The following is a 26,399-nucleotide window of genomic DNA, read 5'->3' on the forward strand; positions in this document are numbered from 1 at the left end:
GAGGTTTTCTTAGAATTGGTAACTTTAAATTTTTTCTTGAAAAGCAAACACTTTTTCTAAAAATGCTCTGCTTCATTAAAAAAAAAAAAAATATCTAGAAAGAAGTACTTGCTTCCAGAGAGATAAACCAGAAACAACATACTCAATCAAGGAAACTGTCTATAATTGCAACCAACAGTTTCAAAAACCAGAAATGCTCAAACAAAATACATCATGGGGTGTCCACTTACATTTCATTACTGTCCTGCTCGTCTCTGACTGGCTTTCTATAATAGCACATTATTCTTGCTGTAGAGCCTCATCTGTTCTTAGAGGACAATGGTGTTTGTTGGCATGGCTGGAGAGCAGAAACCTGAGAGGTCAGGCTGGTCCCCACTCCACACTGCCCTTCCTGTAGCAGGGCCTGGTGAGGCCTTGACCAGTGGGCAGATAATTTAATCGGAATTTAAAATGCAGCAGTTAAAAATATATAAAACTTCAGTGTATAGCTGGAGATGTCCAGAAAAAACTGAAAATTGTATGTCATGATGCTGAAGAGGACCATGAGAGATCCATGCTGTTTCAGGAAAAGAAATTTTTTACATTTGTCCTACCTAAAACAGAAGACAGGACCACGAGACTTGGTTCTCTGAGGATTGCCCAGTGAAGTAAGCTATGCAGTGAAGTTAGGGCAACAAACCTGGATGCCTACAGATGCATCAAATATCACCTGGCCCTCCCCTTGACCTTCTGTCCCTGGTGTCAGGGTGGGTAACATCACCATGCATGTACACGAGGGACCAGGCTGCTCAGTGCCACTGGTCACCAGCCCCTGCCTTCAGGGCTGAACATGGGGCTGGGTTCTGGCTTCCTCCTTTCCCTAGAGTTGTCTGTCTCCTCTGCCTACTGAGTAGTCACTTCTCCAAAACTTGTAGGAACTCAAGTGTCTGAGACTGCTGCTTCACTTCAGTGGAGCTGGAGAGTAGCTAAAGAATCATTGCACAGCCCTGGCAGAAGGACTGGGGAGATAGAAAGACTGTACAAGCCCTATTTCATCAACAAAACAGGACAAAAGCATATGCTGCAAGAGAAGAACAACAGCACATAAGCTTGGGACATTCTGTTTCCAGTTTTGTTTGCTCTGGCAGGCTTCCCTCCCCCCAACCCCCTCCTTTTCCTTTTCTCCTACTGTACTTTCTTTTTTTAGATTTCAGGAGTTACCTTGAGAAAGGCACTCTCCAAAGACGTCAATTGCTCAAACATTTATTGCATTAGTAGAGTAGGAATTGCTTAAATACAAGTACATACAGAAAAATGAACACTGCAACCTTGATAGCAATTCAAATCAGCATACCATAGACCCACAGGGGTCTGTCATCAGATGATAAATCAGTACTGCCTTTTTCAGGCACTTTCTTGCAATATTCAGAGATCTCCAACTACAACAGTGAAGAAAAACTCTGGCTTGAGGTCAAGTACAATGCTGGTGGGTATGGATGTAATCCACAGAGTGCACACAACATTCACCAGCTGTGAATTTGGCCTGCTAAGCGAAACTTATCTACAGCAGTATTTGTTTCCTACAGGCTCCTTAGTTCTTTCATTTGTCTCTCTTTTCTCAGGAGACACTCTAGTTTTTCTCAGCATTCCCTTCTCTTGCACAGGGAATTGAAAAACTTTGAAGTGTGCCTTCTAAAACACTGATAATCTACTTCAATTAAAATGAATAATGAATCTTTAATTTGCCACTTACCCGTAGGATCCAGTTGGGTAGCTAAGAGCTTATCTCAGCTTATATCCTAAGTTGAGCTCTTGCAGGGATCCACTTTGAATTAATGCTGCAGTAACATCACAGCTTTGGCTGGCTGCTGTAAGCATACATAACAAAACTCCAGCCAGGCACTCCAAATAAAATCTCTGTTCTAGGACCTAAAACTTGCCAAGATAGCATTGGATCCACAATTTTTTGTACACTAATTCAAGGGTATTATGACTACAAAATGAAAAGTTTTGAAAATGAAATCATTGAATTCCGATTATTCTTAAATTCTTTGACAGTTGTAGAGATAGTGACACAGCTAATAAAGTAAAAATCTCTGTGGTTGCTGTAAAACGGGAATAATAGGTCTTGCTTTTTTTACATGAACTGGATGAAAAGTTTGATTTTTTTTTTTTCAGAACATTTTTTCCTGAAAGTGGTTGCAAAAAGCTCGTTCCAGTTTTCACCTGTCTGTGGCATTATCAATGCCAAAATGCAAGAAAGTATTTCCCTTTAAAAAAAAATCTAGTTTCATAACCCTTATTTGCTTAATAAATTTGCAACACTACACCATATGAAGCCTAGGAAGATAGCATGAAACATAAAAACACTCAAATGAGACTAGAAGTGCTAGAATTTAGTTCAGGAATAACCCCTCCTTTATGTTTAAGTTATTGAATGTTTACCATCACAAACGGAGTCCACAAAGAGTAAAAGTTATGTGTGTGAATTCTCTATTTGTCTCTCTCCTTCAAAATACACCAGTGCTTCATTTGCCTTTCTAAAAAAATGCTAATAAATTAGTAGAAAGGATAATACAATGAAGTCCTTATCTTAAGGAACCTAGAGGATGGACCCAGAATTCTGTTAGATCCTAGAGGATTTTTATAAATGCTTAATGATCTCTACTTAGTAATACTTCTCGTGGGACTCAGCCAATTTAGCAAAAATTAGAAGACATTTAACTGGCAGCAAAAGCTCTAGCCAAGGAAATAGCTGGAGTTCAAATGAACTCTAAAGGCACTGTATAATTACCACAAATTTATTGAGATGAGCTGTTTCTTAACTTCTTCCAGCACAGACTGCACAAATAGACCTTTATATTAAAATGAGACGGTTCTGAAACAAGAAAGTGGTTTTGTTTTTTACAATAAAGCATACATTACCTGAAATGGACATTGTTCTCTATTAAACTGAGAAATATATATGGAATAATTAGAATATTACTGGTTTTAAAGCATATTTGTGAGGGTTTGCCCTGCATAGCCTTCAAAAAGCTGGGAGATGTTAATATATCTTTAAGCACTTGTTTCACTGTCACAGTCCTCAAATTAGCTTTCTATAAGGATTTTAAGCAATCTATCTACAGAAACATGTTAAAAAGTAATGCCAAAACATTCTACAATGGTTCTATTTTCCTGTAGTGTGGCAAATGATTGGATGAAAGTGATAGCGTGTAGTGTCAGAAAGTGGAATAACTTGGTTATCATAAACAGTGACAGAATCTTCACTGATCAAAAGAAAAGCCATCCATGCAATCAAAAAGGAACACAAGACAGGGCTCCACACTTTAATAACTTGTATTAACTATTCCCATTTACTTGTGACTTTCATTCCTTGAAGATTACTGCACTATAAAATCTGCATTTTGATAACCAGGTTCAGCAATTGTCTCTGAGCCCAGTATCTTGTCATATTGAATTCTTCCACTGTGCACATCTATGTTCCTCTCTCGTGCATTTCACTCAAATTCTTTCTCATATCTTTTCACTGCTGTATAAAGGAATTGTTGCTGTTTTATGAAATAAAGTATCAAAAGCTGAATGGACTGATGAAAGACATCATTACCTACAAAGCCAGAAACAGCATCACAGAATGCAAAACAAGCAGAATTACCTTATTCTCAAGAATAAAGTGGGAAGTAGTGAAGTGCACGTAGTGAGTGATGAAAGCTAGCAGACAGAAAGCACACTGTATGAAAAACTGGACTATAGCCTTGGAAAGGCAAACTTAGGATGCTGCATCTGGGAAAGAAAAAAAAAATTGTAAACCCAAACTTCTGATGCCTTCCTGGTGCCTTTGGATTAAGGAATGATCAACCAGTGCTGTCCAGGATGACAAAGAACTATAACAGGGACCCAAGGTTAAGCTCTCAGAAAGTAAAATCACCTTGCAATTATTGGGGCTGACTGCCCAGAAACACCAGACAAAAACACTGACGGGAAAGCTGACACTAAATCCGTGAAGGGGTTACACAGAGGAGGATGAAATCAACAAGCAACCAGGAATTCAAGCCATAGCAACAGACAGTATGCCACTTCCATATACTACAGTGATTCCTAAAGCATCACTGCCTTGACCTCTCGATTCTCATCTGCAGTTTGCCTCTTTGTGGGCTATGTGTGAGTCACACCCTCAAAAGACAACATACTTCTTTCACACATCCCAGCCTCTCTGTGCTCTGGCACCTGCTCCAGACTTCTTTTTTTGAGCATTACTTGCAGAAAGTAATGGTCCAAAGCATATGACAGGGAACCAGCCAGAAGTCTGGTCTTAACTGGCAGCAACGGCGTGCCTCAGTGCTTACCACACCATTGGATTTATACTGATCTTCCTGTGTGATTTGTAATCTGACAACATTCACAGCACAATGCTATTCCTGAAAAGATTGCCATGATATATGGTAATATATAGGATATATGATGTGGTATTTTACATATTTTGACTGCTACAAATGGTTGATTTCTAACAGCTTTTTCCAGACTCTCAGTGGAATGAACATATTGCCAAGTTTGGTCATGGAAGAAAAGATTCTCATCTTTGGAGAAAAGGATTAATTTTATATACTTTAAAGGATTAGAAATTTGATCTCTTTAAAAGACTATATTATGATGCTTAAAAAATGTAGGCGATAGATAAGGTTGTTTTTAATACCATTCTATGCATATTTTTAGCTCATTTGTAAAACAGGCTGAGGTTCTAAGTGTTGTCACGTGAGCTGAAAGGCATACAGAATGGAAATATGAACATATTCTGTCATCTTTAAATAGGTAAGGAAGGTAAGATACAGTGCCAGGATGGCATGTGCATAAAATGCACATGTTGCATTTTTAAATGCTCACTAGATGGCAACATTGCTTCTCTTAAATACAGCTGCCAGGGTGTAGACCGCAGCCCTGTAAAAATTTGACTGTCACCTTGGCAGAAGGAATATTAAACCATGGCCTGGAAAAAGAAGTGGAAGAACATTAAACAAGACTAAAAAACATCATTTCTGTTTCGCTGTGGGATGGGTGGTGGCTTTGTAAAGGGAACATAAACATAGATGCTATTGTCACCTTAGGTATGGGCTTTAATTAGTGAGCTCACTGCATTTTGAATGTGGTTTGGAGTGTCCCTTGAAATAGCATCTAATTGACCAATACATGATCAGTAAGCTATCTGTTAACACTTGATCTGGCACAGGGAGCAAACCCTGGAGATAAAGAGAAGGGTGTTAAGGAATGAAAAATGCTTACCACATGGAGAAGCACTTTCAAAACCAAAGCACAGCAGACTTTTTAAGATATAAGTCTGGTGCTGATATGTATTTGGTATTGCACATCCAACATTAAGTCTTGTGGACGTTCATGAAGAGTACAGACATAGAGGAATAGACTAAGTTCTTCTTTAGTTAATGAGGAGATTTCTGCTGAAAGGAGAAAGGTGTGGGACTGGCTTTCAAATAGATCTTCAGCAGAGGACTTCAGAATGTTTACAGGTAAGGTAAAAATCTCCCTTCAAGGAGAGAGAGGGAAATAACTCCTGTTTGTACAACATTGCAGCAGTGGAAATTAAATAACTTCACAGAGTGTAAATCTGTTCACTGTGGTCTTGAGATGAATGGATTAATCCAGCTAAATTACAACTAAATTACAAATGCACAGAATGTCATTTGTGGTTACCAAGAGGACTTTTTTTTAACATACCTATCCTGAGCAAGTAATAAAAAAATTAAGGTTTTCCTTTACTATCACTTTTCAGTCTATGTGTTCAGGTCAAAAGAACAATATAAGGCAGGTGATGCCTCCTCCAATCCACATTAGGAATGTGTCCTAGGGAGCTATTGCCCATCCTAAGATACACACAGCAGGGCAGGCTTAGAAGGACTGGGAAAGGGAAGGTGAACCTGAGCTCACGAGCCTTACTTTAGTTTTGGTAGAAATGTAAGCTCTCCAAGCCAAACAGGCCTGATACTGAAGAAATGTCATGTAAATATATGTCAACAACACTTCCATCTACAATTATAGAGGCTGGGCTATGTCATCTCCTGTACACTCTAGAGATATCTTACTGACTTCCTACATGTACACAGCTACAGGGTACCCTTAAGTTCAGCTTGCAGTGAACGCTTAGCAAAACTGTTTTCTCCATAACAGTTGGCTAACCATTTCATCTTGTCCTTAAGAAACCACAGGCTGGCAATCTCAACTGCAGTTAAATCACGGAAGCCTTTCCAATAAGTTTTACAGACCAAGATTGGAGGCACATATTTAGGGAGGAAAATGTAATATTCAGCTCAGTGGCAGATAATATTATGCACATATATTTAAACAAGATAATCTTTTAATTTCACCAAGTCTAAAAATAAGCCTTTAATGCTTCCTAATTTAAAACCACACTTGGGAGCAAGCACTGCCATCAGGACCTGGAGCTCCCTTCTCACTTTAGAATTTCCTACCCACCAGCTGACCTCTGTGATTTGCTGTGCGAGCAGAAAGCCATTCTGCAAATGACCAAATTCTTGCTTTTGACATGGCAAGCAGATTTCACCCAAGCATTTCAAGCAGATGGTTTGAGCTCCCACTGCATCATTTCTGCCTCCCCAGATGTATAGAAGGTCATGGAAAAACAGGATGATGCTGCCAATTCCCTGGCAGCTTGAGTCCTTGGGATGTGGGTTTCTCCCACGCTGGCAGCATCAGTGGCTGATGGAATACACCTGGATCATGCCACCCATGAACAGAAAGGACAGGCAGTGGCAGAGCCTGCCTAACTCATCTGGTCACCTCACCTATTCTGTGCTCTGCCCACCCAAATCTGTATCAAGTGTCCAACAAGATGCTTTGAGTTAAGGACAAAAATATATCTCTTCAAAGAAAAGAGATCTGGACTGGAAATGCACCTGATGACAAGTTGAGGTTCTGCTCTCATATGTGTATTTAGAAGGTTTGGAGTGATGCCTTTATGCTTTGAGGGTTTTTTGTAACAGAGGTGGAATATTGATGAGGGCTGTCCCTAATGGGGAGCTACCTGATTTTGTAAAACTTCTCTCCATCATAAGCTCTGACAGTTACATGAGAAATTTGTGACTGTATCTGAAAATGCTTTTTGTTACACTTAACCCCCTCTGCCATAGGAGGCATTGCCTATCCCTCTTCTCACAGAGATCAGATAATGTGCAGTTGTATCTAGGCCTACTTAATTTCTCCATTTTGAGAAATATAATAATACCAAGTACGTGCAAGAGAGCCCTGTCAGCATGTCTTTCTCCTATACCTATTTGCTAGCACAGTAGATAGATACCAGCAAGCATGCAATACAAGATAAGCTATATTTTCCTTGCCATTCCATTCTAATACTACATGTCAAAACAGTTGCTATGTAAAAATTTTGCATTTCAAAACTGAAATTGTTAAGTTAAACAATTTCCATTTCCACTACAAAGTCGTCTGTAGATGAATGTATGTTCATGAAAAAGAACACTTTCACACTCAAATTAAGTTATAGAACTGTTAAAGATCAAAGTAGCTGTAACCATTTAGATTACTTTTTGGTGGAACTAAAAAATTAACATGTGAAGACGAGCCTGTAAATGATGTGTAAATTATGTCATGGACTATCTTAGAGAATATTATTTTTATAACTGAATCAAACTGACAGGGAAAGGAAGACTTGTGACTTGGATTTTACAGAGAACTTACTGTTGGATAGCAAGCCAAATATAAATACTTAAGTAATCTATGCAATTGCAGCAAGTATTTTAGTCAGGTGCAGCAGGGATCATTATTAGGATTTGTTTTGCAAACATTTAACATTTTCATAATAATCTGAAAGAGAAAGGTTCATAGCATGCTAATTTACTTAAGAGACAATTCTAAACTGAAGGAAATCAAAAAGCATCAATGAAGACTGAGACATAATGTGACAGGATTGAAAGAATTAGAAAAATAAGAAAGAGAAAAAGAGATTCAAAAAATAATACAGTCAACTGTATCCTACGCAGGAGAGAAGTGAGTTTGAAACAAACAAAGCATTAACACAAAAGGAGTAAGTGAATTAGATTTTGGTTGATATGTAATGCAGAAACTGCACCGACTACTTTTGTTCTGAGTGCTTCTGAAGAAGCCTGCTCCTTGGAGAGCTTAGAGAAACTTCCAGGAACCCAAGGATGAACGAAATTCCCACACATTCATTCATGAGGAAAAAAACTACAATAGTTGCACTCAAGATCAGGCAAGTGGCAGTAGAGATTGTGCTTATATACATACATTTATTTGAAGAGTGTAAGGACCAGAAGAAAGCTAAGACTGGAAATTTTACCTGATAGGAAATCATCAGTGCAGGAAAGAACTATCATGATCTGGGATATTTAGTGTTTCTCTAGATCACTAGACATGTTGGTACAAAGAAATTTCCATCAGCCACAAGGATCAATGCAGCATAGCTTTTCTATCTCCTATATATTCTCTATGATTTCATCTAACAGTTAAAAGCAGTAACATCTATTTAGCATAAGCTGAGTTTATTTCTAAATGTCACAGTAGTGAGATGCAATTCTGCAGTGAAATTTAAGCACACTATATATAATATGAAATCAGCGCATCCCAGGGCTGCAAGACTGCAGCTCTACAGACGGTCCAACAATCCACTGCAGCATTAAGAGACATTTTCTACTTCTTTTTAAGCACTGAAAATATCATTTGCCCATACACTCATCCAAATGTTTTGTGGTGCTTGTCTTCCAGTTGTCAGCTGATTTGTTATACCACCCTATCTCTCACTGTGTCCCTTAGCCCTCTCCTCTAGGTGCCACAAATGACAGACAGCAGTACTTGTGTAAAATCAAAGCAATTTAGGAGTCCTAGTTTCAATTTCAAAAGGAAAAGAGGTAAATCCCAGAGCCTCTGCATTTTGCCATCAGCTCAGAGACAGGCCATTTGCTATGCAGCACTCCCTCTGCTCTGGGCTTTTCCCTGCTTTGTGTGCTTCAGAAGAGGATGAAACACTTGGAAATGTGGGGTGGATTTACGGCATGATGCTTTAGAGCTAGGAGAGAAAATAGTGGGTGAAAAACTAAGAGTGCTGCATTATTTCTAAGTGAACCTGCAAGAGATAAAAGTTATCTTGATTTGAGTTAAAAGGTCCCATTGGCTTCATGGGGATTCTCTGGCCACTAAGGATATAGTGGCCTATGGCCATATTCCGTCTTTGCACTCATTTCTGGAACTGAGCACAAACCCCAACTCATGGACTATCAGAACACCTGCATTTCTGGACATGCCCTGGGTGTCTCTGGAAACACTTCCCTTTGGTACTGGGTCTGCAGGAAAACAGCTCTTAAGGACTGTTTAAGTTGCCTCTCAGCTGGTTTGCAGCAGTGTTGCGAGACTGAGGTATGCACAAGCCACGTGTGAGTAGTATTCATGTGGCCATGAGAGCTGAGGGAGCAAAGGCTCATCTCCAATCCTACACGGTGGGTGTACAGTTTTATTGGACTGTGGCCTAGGCCAAATGTGATAATAAAACAGGTCTTAATAAAGAGAGTGCCAGATAAGTTTTAACTTTCTCCTGGACAATTTGCCCCTAAAGCACACAACGTGTTACAGAGCCCCCTGCAAATAAGCACACAAGGGCAGAATACATGCTATCAATTTTAGCTGCAACTTCATTCTTTTAACTTGACAGTAACTTCTATATATCTCACTACTGTAGTCTATATTGAGGGGAGGTGACAGTCCTCAGTAGGTCTGAGCACAAACACACATTTACAGACCTCAGTGTACATCCGTGCTCACGAGACAGCAAAGTTAGGCCAGAACTGTAGGGTTTTTTCCATGATTTGAAATGAATTAATTAAGAGTGCTCTTGAAGATGACTTTTCACCTTCTTTTTTTAAAAATTAAATTCCACTGACAAAGTGTTACCCTTTGATTAAGTTCTTGGCCACAACTGATTCAGCATATTTCACTCCTTCAGGTACCTAATTAGAATGCCAGCCTTTGTTCATGTTCTTTCTTTGGTGAAATACAGCTAGAAGCATTAGATGATCAGAAATCCTCCTTAGGCAAAAATCACTGTTAGTCATTGAGTTTCTAACAGCCTCACCTCACGGAGAGGTCTCTGTCAGTTGTCAAAGATGAAAGCAAAGGGACAGGCTCTCCGAGGCCTTCAGGCAAAGAAGTGGAGATATCCACAGAAATATATTCAGAGTTTGTGCACTTTATGAATTTAGTGAGCTTGCTCACATCTGTGCAGCTGAAGTGGGAACTGGTACTTTTTCACAGTAAGTACCCTAGAATTGGCTGCTATGGAGATTCTGGGTGTTGACAGGAATATGGATGGTTGGCTGAAGAGATCATTTAACCCTGCCAGTAATGAGCTCATTTGAAACAAGCCCCTTCCTAATTATCACTTGGTTATGATTGATTCATCACCTGCTTTGATGCTCCTATTTAATAAACAGAAATGAACTGCTGGGTGTAAGAACTGCATAATTTTTAGTAAAACCAGAGCTGCCTTAATGTGATGTCAATTAGTTCCCGACTTATTTTCTTTCCCATACTCTCCATATGTATGTGCACACACATGTGTGAACATGTAACTACTGTGTACCTGTGTATGGAATGCCTCTGTGACATTTTAATGAAGACAGTGCGGGAGCTTAGCTTATACATAGACATTGCACTACAGGAATAAGAATTTTCCTTACCGATTTCGCTCATGGATATCCCTGGAGCTAACTGCCCACTGTTGAAAGAGCTATAGGTAAACAAGTTTGGTACAGAGGTGAGGTCATAGATAGGTTCCTGCTTTATCTGTTTGATTCCAGTCATGTCTAACCCAGACTGGTCTGGGGAGGGCTGGGCAGAATCCACGTTGTAATAGCCCTCAGACTTGGGCAGGTCGATGACGTGCCCATTGGCGTAGGTGCTGCCAGTTTCGTTATTCAGATTGTTCAAGCCATTGCTGATGCTGCTGCTGTAAACCCTGGCGAGAGCTTCTGCCTCACCACTCTGCTGCTGCCGCTGCTCCTGCAGTCGCTGCTGGTGCTTCTGCACTTCAGCATACAAGCTATCCCTCTGCTTTTTGGACATTCTTCCAAATTTCACAGCTGAAAAGCAAAGCACAATGTGAACTATTGTGGTCTTAAATTTCTTCTGGATTCCCCTCAACCCCACCACTCTTCTGGTATTAACTTTCAGGGTTAATTTTGCTGTAGAAACATCTTTTTCTTGGAAATGAGAAAGGATGCAAAGCTTTACACCACAAACATCTCATAAAGGAAAAATATTGCGTACTTAAATTTACCAGGTGACAACAACGACTCCTATTTGACAGGAGGGCCTCAGTCAAGCAATTCACTTCCCATTATGGATAATAAAAAGACCACGCATCCTTTTATATCTCTGTGTTCACTGAACAACCACCCAGAGATGTATGAAATGTACAGTCTGTGAATTCACATCCATTTACTAACTTTGCACAAACCTTTATACAGTACACTAACAAGATTAGTATTCTGGGTGAAAACAAGCCCTAAAGACTTATTATCACATGCTTTCATCTTCCTACTTAAACAAAAAAAAAAAATCTTACAGGTTAGAACCTAGAGGAAAATAAGAGATTTGAAGGTAAACAGCACAAATGACTGTCATCTTTTCCACTGAGCAAAGTCTTAGGGGTTTATGCAATCTCCATTTCAATAATCTTCATGCACAAACCCAGGCACTCCTGATGAGAAAGAGAGGAAAATATTAGAGGCCAAACCATTTTCACCAGAAACAGGGTTCATCACACCGAGATTGAAATTTTCAAAGGTGACAGGCTGATTTCTGTGGAACTAGGAGGAGTAAATTCACAGTCTGTATATATAGTAGATCACAACTGATCATCACTTTCCAGCCCCATCTCTCTATAAATTCTGGTTTTTTACTGTGCTAGATCTTGGGAACTTAGAGCAGAGACAGTTGTTGATTGTACTCTAAAACAAGTGAGAGATAGAGAATTAATGAGAACAGGTAAGGGGACACAGTTCCAGAAATACAGACTTCTACGTACTATGAGGTGTATTTTCTATACTGTGTATTTCAAGTTCATCTGAAATTTGGATCAATTCAGAATCATATTTATTAGCACATGACTCTCATTTACTCCTTGAGAAGAGTTCGAACATATATGTGGATAAATGTGAAATCCTTCAATCAGGAAAAAGAACAGAAAAAGTAGAGCCTAATATGAAAATACAGTGGCAGAACAACAAGGTGACAGCTGCTTTGATTTATTTTCATATTTTTTTTTATTTTTCTTACATCAAGAGGGTTTTTTTCTTATTGCCAACCTCAGTTTAGTTGCAACCCTACACTCAGGCAACCACCTATGTCACACAAACTCAGTCTGCCCCTGGAATCAGTGCCGGGTATGCTGCATACCCTTATGGACAATATACAATGACTGTAGTTTAAATAATTCTGAATAATGAAACTTTCTTCAAATTTAGGGCCTTGGCAATAAAACCAATGTTTATCCACATTATATATTCATTAATTGGATTCTCCAGCTGCTGTCAATTAGCATCTTGCCTCTGCATGATAAAAATGCAATTATTACATGGCTGAGAGGTAAAAATCAAGATAAAGTTTTCTGTCAAAAAATTCACACAGCCAATTTTAAATTTGCAAGAGCTCTTAATATTCTTAATCCTAAAAAATCATAAAGGTGCTTACATCAACTGTGAGAGAACAAAGTAATGCTGTTGGAAGAATCACTCATTTTGTCTCTGAATTACTGGTTGGGAAGATGGCACTGTCACTCACATTAAAATCCCCCCGTGATTTACCTTAAATCATTGGATGATACTACTTTCAGGAGAAAAGCATGTGCTGTTAAGGTGTTAAAATGTTACTTTAATCACCATGAAGAATTAGGAGCTAAGGTGTCAAGTAAACTGGATGCTAGGACCAAAAAGAATTCATGGACTAAAGGCCCTTCCCAGGTGAGGCTGGTAAAAAAGTAACTTCAGTGAGACATTAGACACACTGAGGTAGAAGAAGACCTATTATGGTTCAAATTTTGAACAAGTTTATAGTCTGTGGACCATCCAAATAAGTAGCTCTCGATTTAACTCAATTTAAAAATACACATTTTGTGTCAACCTTTTAAGAGAGAAAATTGCTTCCAGGAAAGTGAAATAAATATAAAATGCTTAAAAAATTAGAGCATTGTCCTCTAATACATTCTCACTATATAAAACATGTTTTTGAGCTGGAAACCCTCTGCACGAGGAGCAGTGCCCAGGGCATGTCAGCTGTGGGCAACCTTGCCCAAGCCTCCCATTGCCTGCAGCTTTGGTGTGATGCATGTTCTCAGCCTGCTGATATTGGCTGATCACACCACAGTCTGGGAGGTGGACCAAAGCTCTACAAGGAGAACAGGATCCTGAGACGGCATAGACTGTGGAGCTTCCCTCTGGCACAGGATATACTTTCAGTACTAAATTAGGAAACATTCTTCTTCCAGATAGGGACAAGAGGCAATGTGCAAGTAAAAGAGATTGTGTTTCTTCCAATGCAAAATATTTGGTCAAGTGCACTGACTAAAACAAACAGAAACCCCTAATGATATCAAGGTGTAAATTTGTGTAGGTTTGTGCCTCCTTACTACCAGTCCTTTAGAGATCTCAGGGAAATGGATGCTTTCGCACATCAATACTAAATGTTAAGATAAATGCTGATGTTTAATGTAATACTTAATATAAACCCACCTCTCCAGAGGTGGCCTTTTTGTGCTCTGCGCTTTTGATTAGAATAACATATTTCACTTCTGTCTCTTTTTGCTCTAAACTGATACTGCTCTCCATTTTGTGATTTCCCCCACCCTGTCCATGAAAATAGCCTTCTTTGTTAACCGGATGGCAAAGATCGTCTCACAGTGCACGCATTACAAAGCACGGAGCTTCTCCTCTCTCTCTTTGCAGAAATCTACAGGGAGTTTAAGTAAGTCAGCAGCGAAGAAAAGTTTCAAAGGGCTTAGATGTGAAGCATGGATTTGACTCCTTACCATCTCGAGACATTCCCAGGGCGAGACATTTCTGCAGTCGGCAGTGTTGGCAGCGATTTCTGTTGGTTCTGTCAATTAAACAGTTTCTCTGTCTTGGACAGGAATAGGATGCATTGTTCTGCTGACTCCTCCGAAAGAATCCCTTGGGGCATGAGAGCAGGAAAGACAAAGTATTACCACGAGTGTATTTATGTGTGTGAGCATGGATGCAGACACACACACACACACACACACACACACACACACACACACACACACGCACACGCACACACACACACACAGAGAGCATGCAAACAACCACAGCAAACCCCTGTTTAGAGCACTGCTACTTATACTGTGGCCCTGCAGAAATGGTGGTATTGTATTAAAGAACATTTAATTATAATAAGGAGAACTGTGTATTACTCTGAAAAGAATATTATTCTACTTTGTTAAAACCTAAATTATGTTACAGAATGCATTTTTATTGTGCAATAATGACCCTGTATCATCTAATACAGCTCCTAATAGAGGAAAAACTATCAGCATTTGTAAGAGATGACTTCAAAGTGCTTGTTCTGACATTTCTCCCTTTAATGAAGAGACTAACTGTAACTCTAGAGGTAACTGTTACTGGGTACACACAGCATGAGAAGCTGAAGTCTGCTGTTCGCTGTAACTTGGCAAATGTAGATCTGATCTGGAGAGGCATATGATTCAGGAGTGAAGTAATTAAAATTCAGTCTTCACAAAAGCACGAGGATATAATGACTGTATCAAGTGAAGCCAACACACAAAGGAGAAAGCAACACCTTTAGGTACTACCATGAGAATGTAATGGCATTTTCCACAGGCTATTTGTCTAGAGATCTGAGGGCTAGAGGGGGAATATATACACCTGGGTCCTTAGGAGCTTCTGGCTGCTTCGAGGTGGTGCCAAGAGCGGCACCAAAAGGTGCTTCTGTTATGGTAGAAGTGACATGAAGCAGCTGAGATGACAAGCCAGGGTGTGAAGAGAAACAAAAATAAATAGATCTATGCCAAATAAATAAATAAATAAATAAATAAATAAATAAAATAAAGGTCAGGAGTATCTGCAAGTCCTGAGTAAAAAAACAAAGAAGGGAACTCCCCTAACCAGTTTGGCAACTTTAAATGCAAGCAGTGCAGGTTGTGGTGGGAAAACTGAAGGATAGCCTGGCCACGAGCTATGAGTAGTAAAACAGCAGAAATATCATTACTGCAGTTACACCACTCACCAGAAGTGACACCAAAGTGCTTGTGTCTTTCTGGAGTGGCTTGCAAACACCTTGGAATAAAGCCAGAAAGCAACAGCTGACTTCATTTAACAGGAAAAAAATAGTGTATCTCTGCATAGGTTGATGGATGTTAATACTGAGCAATGGACAAAGTCACAAGGTGACAGTGCTACAGGTCTCAGGTCACTTGCTACAGTTTATACATGAATTTTCACTCAGGTCCTGGCTAGCTGAATGAGGGTGGTGTGGGGTCAGTAACAGTGAGAGGCATGGTCTTCCACCAAAGACACTGCTAGTTCTTCACATCAAGCAGAGACACCCACTTGAACTGGGTCGAGCTTGTTCTATCAGTGATTACAGTGTATCTAAAATATAAAATAACTTTTATGACTCATACTTTCAGAAAATAGATGTCCTTTTGGGTAACTCTCAGAAAAATTCTGGTGGAAACTTAACTGATCTTAGCTGACCAAAACTTTTCTGATATGGTAGATCTGCCTTTAATTTAAGACTAAATGGATGCTGATTGCAGATGTCTTGGCTGAACTTTATAGCCTGTCTTGGTTTTGTGAAGGGTTTTCTGTTTTCAGTTTTAGATTTTAGCAGCATCTATGGATTTCACAAAAAAAAATATTATTCAGTAATGTTAAAAAAAACACACTCAACCATTTGCCATTGACAGTGCTTTTTCTGGCAGTACTTTTTGTTCTCTTAAAGGTTGATCTCATCTCAGAGGAATTTGTTTCATCTTTTCCCTCCTTAGGGAAAGAGGACCATACTATGTATCAAGGGTTACATAGGAGAACTAATTTACAGAGGATAATTAATTTTTCTGAGGAGAATTTTATGTTCTCATTCTCCTGCATAAGATCTAAATGTTGTCTTATAAAATAGAGATAATCCTTTCATTTTATTTGTATGATATCTTTATATAGATTTGGCTACATTGTTTTACACTGGAATAATTCCATTTTGTGTGAAGGAAGATGTATTTCATAACTGAGGAGCTAAAGAGTTAAATACAGATTTCCCAGTACTTCCAACATGGACAACAAATCTTTGAACAAATCACTGCACCCACGACCCACAGCCAATCTGAGAAAAGAAACTGCTGATTGAACTGCTTTCTAATTCATGACAGAACAGTGGTGGAAAGTACTTTGCTTTGGGGGAAGGCACAAGCAATGATAAAAGGCTTCTTAGTGAAGAAGCAGCTGCTTAGATAGATGTGATGCAAACTTATCTTCAGGTTTCACCCTTTCTGTAAGAATAGTGCCAGAGCTGCAAACTCACTCAGTGGGCCCAGCAGGACCACTGCAAATGCACGATCAGCATAAGGCAGGCATGCACACAAACCAACAGCAGTATTTCACATCACCCTTAAGCACTTAGAATATGGATCTGCCACAGCATAGCTTAAGGAGCAACACTGAGTTGAAGGATTTTCTGCTCCTTGAAGTTTGCAGCACCGCCACTGGCACTGTAATTCTTGAATGCAGTATCCTGAAATTCTGTGGCTGCCTGGTGCCCATATATGCATGCTTGTGGAGTGATTCCATCCTCTTTCTTCCTCTCATGGCCTCTATTCTTAATCATTTCAGGTTTCCAACAAACTGAGACAAAAAGAGCCAGAAATGAGGAGTATGCAGGCAGAGTGAATAGCTGTTTAAATGCTGAGCACCCACATGGATAGCAGAGCTGCACTGCCAGAAACAGTGCTTACCTTAACAGGGAGCTCTGACAGACTGGGATGCCTCCCAGAGGAACCGGCATGAAAAACCCACACCTTTTTTTCAGACAGGCTCACAAAACAAGATTAGACTAATTGATCTGATACAGCAAAACTGGCACAAACCCAATAGGGTTAAAACTCATAAGTGGAAGAGAATCTCTTTATCTCAATGAGGGCTCTACTCACAGAGCACAGTGGTATCATCCTCTCTTGAGGCACACACAAGGGCCAGCATTAACCCTAATTACTTCTACGGAAGACTATACCCCTAGACAGTCTGTGGGCTCTGAGTACTGAGAGAAGATGCTCTTTTTCTGCTTAAAATAATTTCCTTCCATAGCTTTTGTGCCAATTTTGAAGTATCAGATCAATTAGTTTAATCCTGTTTCATGTGATTGTCATAAGAAGATGCTTATTTCTAGTCCAGTGCTGCAGTAAGACAAAGATACACTGCAAATTGTTCTGCTTACAATTGGCAATGTTCCTGAAAAAAAACCCTCGATCTTTACCAGGATATTGGTTCTCAATGTACTGGCATTACAGTATTTCTTTTGCAAATGGGTACACCCAAATTTTCAGATTTTTCAGCTGTTCTAATACTTTGTAAAGCATTAGGTACAGACTTGTGATTTCACACTGCAAATAGGCACCCATTTTCAAAAGTCCTGGCTTGTGTGTTCCACATACAAGAAATCAGAGATTCTGCCTCTCTATCTTTGCAATTTCCCATTTACAATTAAAACTGGAATACCATCATGTAGTATGAAACTCTTGTTTGTCATGAGTAATAATATAATTCCTCAGATAATAAAATCACAGACAATTTTTAAAACTGAAAGCCTTTCTTCTCTTTGCTTGGGTCTGATTTGTGTTATTTGAACTAATGCCTGAAATAATATGTCAGTATGTCTAAGCAGCAGGTCTGCACATTTCCCTCTCTCGACCCCTTTTTTAACCCCCAATTCCCAGCAACTGCTCTTGCACTAATGCCTTTAAGGAAGAGGACAAAGAATCCTTTTACACTGCTCATAATGCAAGGCATTCTTTCTTTTCAAGATTACAGTTTGGTCTGCAGATTGTGAAAAAGGAGATAAAAAAGGACCCAAGTCACACCTGTAAGCTCTGAAAAATGACTGATCAGAAGTAACCTGCCAGCTGTAATGCTACATGGGTTTTATAGGAAACAACATAAGAAATCCACCTCTTTAAAAGCTGATTTAAGGTAGAACAGGTGTGACTTACAGTGGCCAGCCTCTGTTGATGTCAGCACTTACACTGCACCAGATGTAATTAATTCATGTTTCAAACAAGGAGGTAGCTCTAAAGACTATTTGATAAAATGGAAAGCAACTAGGAAAATTAGGCATGAAATACATCTTTTTCATCAGTAGGCTTTACAGCCTTTGGCACCACTTGTTTGAAAGCTTGTACAAGTGTATCATTGTACAGGGGTGCCGGAGGCTAATGCAAATGATGATGACTATGCTGTATTAAAATCTCATACCTTGCAGCCTTCACATGTGATGACTCCATAGTGTATTCCAGAGGATTTATCACCACAAATTTTGCATGGTATCACTTCAATTTGTGCTGAAAGAGAAAACAAGACAGATATTTTGGGTACATAATTGTGTTTAATTTCTTTTTTCCTCAAAATGAGATCTTTAGAAACAGAGACTAGATAACCAGTTCAACCCCAACAATACAAAAATGCTTTGTATTGTACGTCTGTTTCTGAATGCTTTTGTTTGGCAAATTTTAAATGCTTCACATTGTATAGTTTTTGCCACATACCACAAACCTCTTCAGCATTTTTAAATGTCTCACAATTAGCAAGCTTTTTCTTATGTTCCTTTTTCAAAGGTTTTTTTTTTTCCAAATGGCTAATTTTATAACTATTATTGCTAATGACAGTCACTAAAGGTCCTAAAGAATAATCTGGATTGTCCTTTCCTACATGCTTCAAATATTTGTGACTTTCCATTATTCTGAGATAGAGATACAGGATGTATTTTGATGCCCTTTTTAAAGCAGAGTAGAGATGAGGAAGTTTTCACTTTCTTCAAATTACGTTCAAGACATGAAGACACTAATACCAGTGTCAGAGACAGGCAGGTAAAAGCTTGCTTAATCTTCCTCTCTTCAAACTACTTGTTTTGACACTGGGTCATTGGCAGGCAAGGCCCAAAGATGGAGTTTAGGCAGCCAGTGACTGTGGGCTGGGAGAGTCAGGTACAGTCTGAAAAATGCTTAAATATGTATGCGCTTCAGATCCTTTTATAAATAGTGGTCATCTGATTCTGAGAGGGAAAACACATTTCATTATCTTTAATTTTTTTTTTTTTTTTTTTTTTTTTTTTGGTAATGCAACTGTTTGATTCTCTCAATTACTTTGAGTCCTGTGTCTTTCCTTTGATGATGCTGTAAGAGCACATGCTTAGACACGTAAGGAAAAACTGTGCCTTTATTTAAGTCAGATGAACTGAGAAAGAAATGTTAAACTTATTTTCTCTCCCTTTCATTTTCTTCTGTGTAGGATGCATGCCTCCATGCCATTCTCCTCCTTCTTGGAAGCAGCATCACATCTGCAAAGTGCTCCTGGCAGCTGCTGTTTCTCCATGCCCAGGGCAGGAACAGCAGCAGTTCTGTGCAGCTCAAGTCACCCATCAAATCCTTGAGTAGAAAAGCTTTTTTAGTAGAACTAGCCAAAGCACAAGGATAGGTAACTGTTAGTACATTTAACAAGACACATTTAACTCTAAAATGGGTTGAGACAGGGAAACAAGATTATTGTCCAGATGCTAATCCTAAAAAGAGCATCCCATTTCAAACTTGTGGGCTGTTGAAAAGATTAAAAAAACTGGAAAAAATCCATGCTTAAAAATGACTGCACATTGTAAGCTAAGCACTAAATATGCTTGCACAGTGGATACTGTGAAAATATAATCATATAGCCTGGATTATGCCTTGTTTTTACTTATGATTATCATTTGTCTCTTTTAGCAGAAGCCAGAAGTTTCCTTCCTACCACTTCCTCCCTTCCTTCCTTCCTCCCACCACCCTGTAGTTAAACAACCAAAACTCAGTACTGTGTCCCAGCAAGCCACCACCACACCTCCCACTGAAAGGTGCATTGCCTACCCTACTGCTTTATCCTCCTTTTTAGTGTAGAGGCTGAAGGGGTAAGCTGCACACAGGGAACACTAGCAGGGACTCTGGTCTGGAAAGTCAATTAACTATTCCCTTGGCACAGCATATTCCAAGGGACCCAGGCAAGAGGAACTTATATGGATGGCTGAAGAGACTTTAGCTCCCCACTGTGAGCTCATTTTCTATTGGAATAAAAATCCCAATATTGCTGAGTAGAGCATGCCTGAGCTCGACCGGCCTTACTGCACTGAGCTAGAGGTAACTACTGGGGATGTTTCACCTCAGAGACAACTTTGGCTCGCTGGCAGTTGCAGCCAGGCACTCAGAATGAGTCCAAGCAAAGTAGAAACTCAGTTTCCCTCTAGTGGAAAAGGTTCAGGCAATGGTGAAGACAAAAGAGGGGATTCTGCCGGAGGGTTAAATCCAGAGTTTATTCCAAGGTGACACAGTTCTGAATCTCAGTAACTACTCCAACAGAACCCACTGCATGGTTCCAGCGCCTTTTAAACCCACAGGGAGGGGGGAGGGAGACGATAGGTGAGCCACCAACCAGGTGGGAGGGGGAGGGTCTCAGGGGACAATGACGCCTGGACAAGCCAATGACCCCAGGTCTGAGAAGCACCTTTTGAACTTCTGCCAATCACATGATGCCCTTGCTGGAATGTGGAACTTGACAGACAGCAATTAGGAAGAGGGCAGGAGGGCACACCTTAGGGACAGGGATATAGCTTCACACCACAACAATTTTCCTGACATACTCTTTCTGATCTAGCATAATTTAAGGCTCAGGCAAGTAAACAAGTTTTAAAACTGCTCCTAATCCATGTTGTACAGAGGGAACTCCTTAATGAAAAAGCACTTGCAGTTCTTTGGAAAAATTTCCAGGTTTGTCCTGCCCAAAAATTCCTATGCCTTATGCCCACTGAGATAAAAAAAACCACTTAAATACGTGTACTTAAAAAAAACACACTTAAATATGTGTGTCCAGGCACTGATGTTTGTGAGGCTACTTTGAGTAACTGCTCACAGGTCTCTGCTTGAGAGTCATGTGGATGGAGCTCTGGGACCATATGCTGCTTTGTTTCATTGACATATGTCAATGTCAGAGGCAGGAACTACAACGAGAATAGAAAGAAATCTGCAGGAAAATGCAGGACAGAGAAAAAAAAACCCACCACAAAAATGTCAAGGTACTTTTAATGTGACTTGCATATACCATTTGTAACTCTGATAGGAACAGAGAGAGAAGAATTGATCCTGAGGCACTGATTCCATTTAGTACAGTGCTTTTTACTGAAAGCAAGCAATAATTCCATGCATGGGTCTCAATTATAAGCTTTACATTCATGGTGTTTGTGGATCAAGTCCCTAAATACTAAGGCTTTGTGTTTCAATTAGTATGTAAAAAATATTTTAGACTTGAGACTCTTCAGTTAATTCAAACCTTTTTTTGAAAATAACCATTCTATAAATTAGTAAATTCAGGTTTGTCTAGGAAATTGCTACCATTTCTCATTAAGAGAACTCACAGAAAAGACATCTTTAGGACACAGAAGAGATTTGAGTAAGTTTGGAAAAATGTATTTTGCTACTGTCCCTGACATTTCTTTCATAAAACAGCCAAACAATTTCAGGATTCCTAACATTCATCTTGATTGCACAGGTAGAAGGGTCTTGAGATACTGAAATGAACATAGAGCATACCATGTTTCCTTTGCAGAAATAATCATAGGTCACAGACTGCAGAATATTCTGAGTTGAAAGGGACACAAGAATCCTCAAGTTCAACTGTTAAGTGAGTGGCCTGTATGGGGATTGAACACACTGCCTTGGCGTTAGTAGTTGACACAGGGTACTACACTTTTTGCACATTCTGGTTTTATTTGTCCACCTACAATCTTATGTTATTCTTCTTACTCCCTTCACCTATTAAACCAACAAACAGTTCAGGGAGCTGTATATCTGACTCTCTTTACAACTATTATAAAATAAGCAGATTTCTTCTGAACGCCTTAAAAATATAAAATGCATTGACCAAGTGTGACTTCCTAAATATTGAGGACAAAAATTTAATGAACAAACAACACTGGAGTTGCCACAATGGTAAGTAACTGTCACCAGCTCAGGAACCGAATTTCCACTGGGAGAAATCCCAGTGTGGTAAACTCGAGGAAGGAATTAGAGCAAAACTACTTAGCTCCACTTTGAAAGTCTTCCCACTTGTCTTCTCACCCATTTTTCCTCTGATACTATGAGCAAGAAAAATGGCTCCCACATCCTTTCAAACAAGCCTCAATCTGAGCCCATTTGTCCAATTTTTCAGTAAGCACATTGAGATGCACCATTCAATAAAAGCCTGCAAAACCACTACCACCCTAATGTCTAAGAAAACATTTATAACGTTTGGATATATGCTGCACAGTGATTGCCCCCTACCACCTGCTGTAGCATCCTTCCTCAGTACCACAGAGTCATGTCTTTGCAGTACCCATCTCTTATTCTATACTGAGGTTGAAAGTTCTTTAGGCTAGGATACTGCCTCCAGTTATGGGACAGTCTAAGAGTTGTAAAGCCACAATGGAAATTAATTATTCTACATGACTAGTAATTCTCTTCCACAGATGATGGGATAACAACCTGGAATATAATTCAGTCTCATATGAAAACAGAAAGAAGAGTGGAATTCTATCAAAGAAGCAAATCTAAAATTGTCTCATGTATTTGAAATGAGCACTTACATATAAACAAGTTGGTCATTAGAACCATCTTCAAACTAAGCATTAGCTCAAATGTGCCACAAGAAAAATCAAAAGTTTGCTGCTGGGTTTTCTTTCTTTCACCAATAGAATATTACACGTGGACACAAAAATCCTAAAGGCAGGAAAAGAATCAGGTTTCAAAAGCTGTAATATGGGTGAAATTAGGGATGAATCGGTAATGGGAGACAGTTTTCTGAATTCCTCTTGAAAGGAAAGTAAGAGTCAACAAGGCAGACGTGTATTTAGGGGGATTGTCAGTCACATGCATATGATGCCCAACAGAGAAAAACAAAGCTCACATTTTAAATAATTTCAGTTTAATATCTGAAGAACTTCACTTGAGAAAGCCAGGATTATAATCTCACAGATCTGTAGCTTTGGTTTAAGGGGAAATAAAGACTTGAGCTTTCAGTATTCAGTTCTTGATCAAAAGAGTATAATAAAGCATGCCAGGCAAAAAACTTTGAAAAGGAAGTCCTTTTTCTAATTTGTAGATCCAGGAAAGGTTGCACTTGGAAGCATCAAGGCTAATCAGAGAACTGATAGTGAAAAAAACCATCTGCTTCACCTTTCAAGAATTCCCATCACCCTTTTGTTGGAGTTCCTTGAAAATTGCTGGTAGATTGGCCTAGTTCACTTTCATGTTTCTCTTCCTAACTGGTTTCAAATTAAGTACATTCACCATTTTTATCTACTTGCCAACTCTGCCTTTTTTATCCTGACCTCGGTGAACAGGAAATGCTTTTTTTCCTTGCATGTAACTGTCAGTAGAAGTTTCCATGGTAAGTTAGGCTGGCAATGAGATCTTGGCATCCCCTTTGCTACTGGAATAGATGTTCTCTAGCTTCTCAGCAAGATGTCAGGTGTTTTGCATTTAATAATCTGAAAATAAACAGCTGAGGATACTAGTTATGTTTAGAGCCTCTGTCCTACCTCATGCAGTGGGACCTATATAGTTAGTAATATCTCAGCAAGTTAACTAATTCCAGATAATGTTAATTAATGTCTGTAGATACATTAGCTGTCAATCATAACCCAAATGAGCCATTAGAGGAAACCGATATGGTGCAGTTAACCCAGAAATGTAATGTTTTCATAACATCTTAGCACTTTTGGACAGAGATGCATTAAACTCTGACTGTGGATCTGGCCCCTGGCTTTGTTATAGCAACAGAGACTCTCTGCAAAGCTGATGGTTCTCAAATAAGCCAGTCCTACATCTCATGAGCACAGATACACAAATCTCAAGAAGCAGCAGATCTTGTATATCTCTGTGTCTCACTGGGCACAGATATTAGATATCATCTGTACATAATATATAAAAACGTGTCTTGAGTATCAAGGTAAGCAACAGCCCTAGAATTTGGATATTGAGAAATCTGATAGATCATTGCTCAAAAGAGAAATTTGGTACATTAGTGCAAAAAAATAATATTTTTTCCAATAAGTGCATGCAATTGTCATGGCTGATTTCTTTCATTGTCTCACATTCCTAGATGAAGTTCTTCTAGTTTATAACCAATATCACTTGGAAGGTTATTTGGTAATGTTTTTTCTTTTCCCCTTCTTCTTTCATGACTTTCCAGTGGGAAAAAATTGAACAAAAAACCCTCCAAAACAAAACCCAACCCAACCCCAACCATGCTGAATTGTATACCAGCTCACCTTACAGATCAATTCTGCCTTTTGCATGCCTACTCCAAAGACTACTGAAAAAGAGTATTTTAAAACCTAAAGTTTTTTTAATGGCAAGTTTTTATGTAGTTTCTCTCTGCATCCTTATTGTGTGCATTTAAAATCTATTAAAACAAAAGATCAAACCTTAGCAATATGTGTGATAATGTTTGTAGAGTGACAAAAAGTTTTAAAATTATGTGCTATATATTAGTCTTTTTGTGTATGAAGAAATATGCTTATATCTGCACTGTAAATACATACTTTGGAAGATGTCTTTCTGAGTTCAATGGCAATAGTAATATTTACTGAACATTGTCAAATGGTTTTAAATAGCTGAATATGAGTTCAAATTATTACAGCTGCTCCACAGCTAAAGGTAATTTAAAGCTGCTCATATTATATCAACTTTTTATATCTTATTGCTACACAGTAATTTTGGAACAAGTCTGGAAAGAATGATATACTTTCCTTTATATTCAGCAGAGAAGGTGAAATTATAAGGAGAAAAAATGAGCACAGTATAACAACCTTAAGTGCTAATAACCACTGAAGTAAGAAAAAATGTTTTGTTCAAATACTGTTTCTTTCCTTTCCAAGGTGTAATAAGTACGGTGGATCTAGCACTATAATTTAACAATTTGTGAATAGCAGAAAGTTGTTACATTTGTGATGATCCAGGGTTACAGATGAGATTTTCAGATAGATTTAATATATTTTATTAGAGCAAGAGATACATTCTTTTTAAAAGAAATGTTTTTGTACCCTTAGCTTTTTATCATAACTTAGACAGGAGCAAAGACTTCAAGCCTCTGCAAGGCTGGATGTTTCTCTGTGAAGCAAAGGCAGTTGTGAGCAAAAAAAAGGTAACAATTTTAAGAGCAGTGATATAATGTGGAGATAATGAAACACTTTGGATCACAGGATTTTTTATTTTCTGCAGACCTGATTATTTCAATCAATTAAAATAATTTGTAATTTTGTAAAAGATTTGTAAATTTGTAAATTAACAACAACTCTGGATTCTCCCTGGGTTATTACAAGATTGGTGATGTAATTTCCTGGACTCCAGTAAAATACTGTATGCTTTGTTGTCATGAATGTCAGCCCAGCCCTTGGTGAAACACCAAGAGATTAGGAATCTGACAAAGGTACACAAATTGCTACCTAGAAGCTTGTTTGTTTCTTTAATCTGGACAAAGCAGAGTGGCTGAAGTGCATAACAAGCACAAGTGTTCAGGGCTTTCCCAGATATTTTGGAATGGTTCACAGGCAAGGACGACAGCAGAAGAGAAGCAGAACTGCCTGGATGCTCTGCTGGGCAGTGAATACAAAGTACAGCCCACTGTCCAGATCCCAAATGACAGAACTCAGGCGCCTTGTCAGAAGCTGTGGCTCAAAATGTGATCCCTGAAAGTCTGTGCTCAGAGAGGTCAGAAAGTGACAAAGGATCAGCAAACTCTGATGGCTCACCTAGCACTCTGTAAATGTGAATAGAAGCATTTTCACTGCCTCTCAATGTGAATGTCTCTATATTAATCCATGAACTCTTTTCCCTTGTAACTCAAATTCATGGGAATTATGTGTGTAACTTCAAAGGATGGTTCTACAGTAACACAAGTCATTACACAGCACAAACATGTTGCCAAAGTGATGATTTGGGCTCCACGTGTGAGTTAAATCAAAGTTACTTAGCTACATGATCAAGGCCTTATCCTGGGCTCCCTAAAGAGCTCAGAAACTTGCCCTGTTCATAGGGAAAGATTTAAGAATATAATATATGCTGAATT

At 39.0% G+C, this 26,399-nt stretch overlaps 1 protein-coding gene across 1 annotated transcript in view; it reads right to left on the reverse strand.

Moving 5' to 3' along the window:
- RORB (RAR related orphan receptor B) overlaps nt 1–26,399 on the reverse strand; it is a 126,789-nt gene that overhangs the window by 13,501 nt on the left and 86,889 nt on the right. Inside the window, exons 2-4 of the mRNA XM_059873718.1 lie at nt 18,531–18,616; nt 14,057–14,198; nt 10,710–11,111 (exon numbers count right to left, since the gene is read on the reverse strand). Of these exons, the coding sequence (XP_059729701.1) occupies nt 10,710–11,111; nt 14,057–14,198; nt 18,531–18,616 (630 nt within the window). The remainder of the gene's footprint in view (nt 1–10,709; nt 11,112–14,056; nt 14,199–18,530; nt 18,617–26,399) is intronic.

The sequence above is a fragment of the Haemorhous mexicanus genome, chromosome Z (assembly GCF_027477595.1).
Source record: "Haemorhous mexicanus isolate bHaeMex1 chromosome Z, bHaeMex1.pri, whole genome shotgun sequence".
Lineage (NCBI taxonomy): Eukaryota > Metazoa > Chordata > Aves > Passeriformes > Fringillidae > Haemorhous > Haemorhous mexicanus.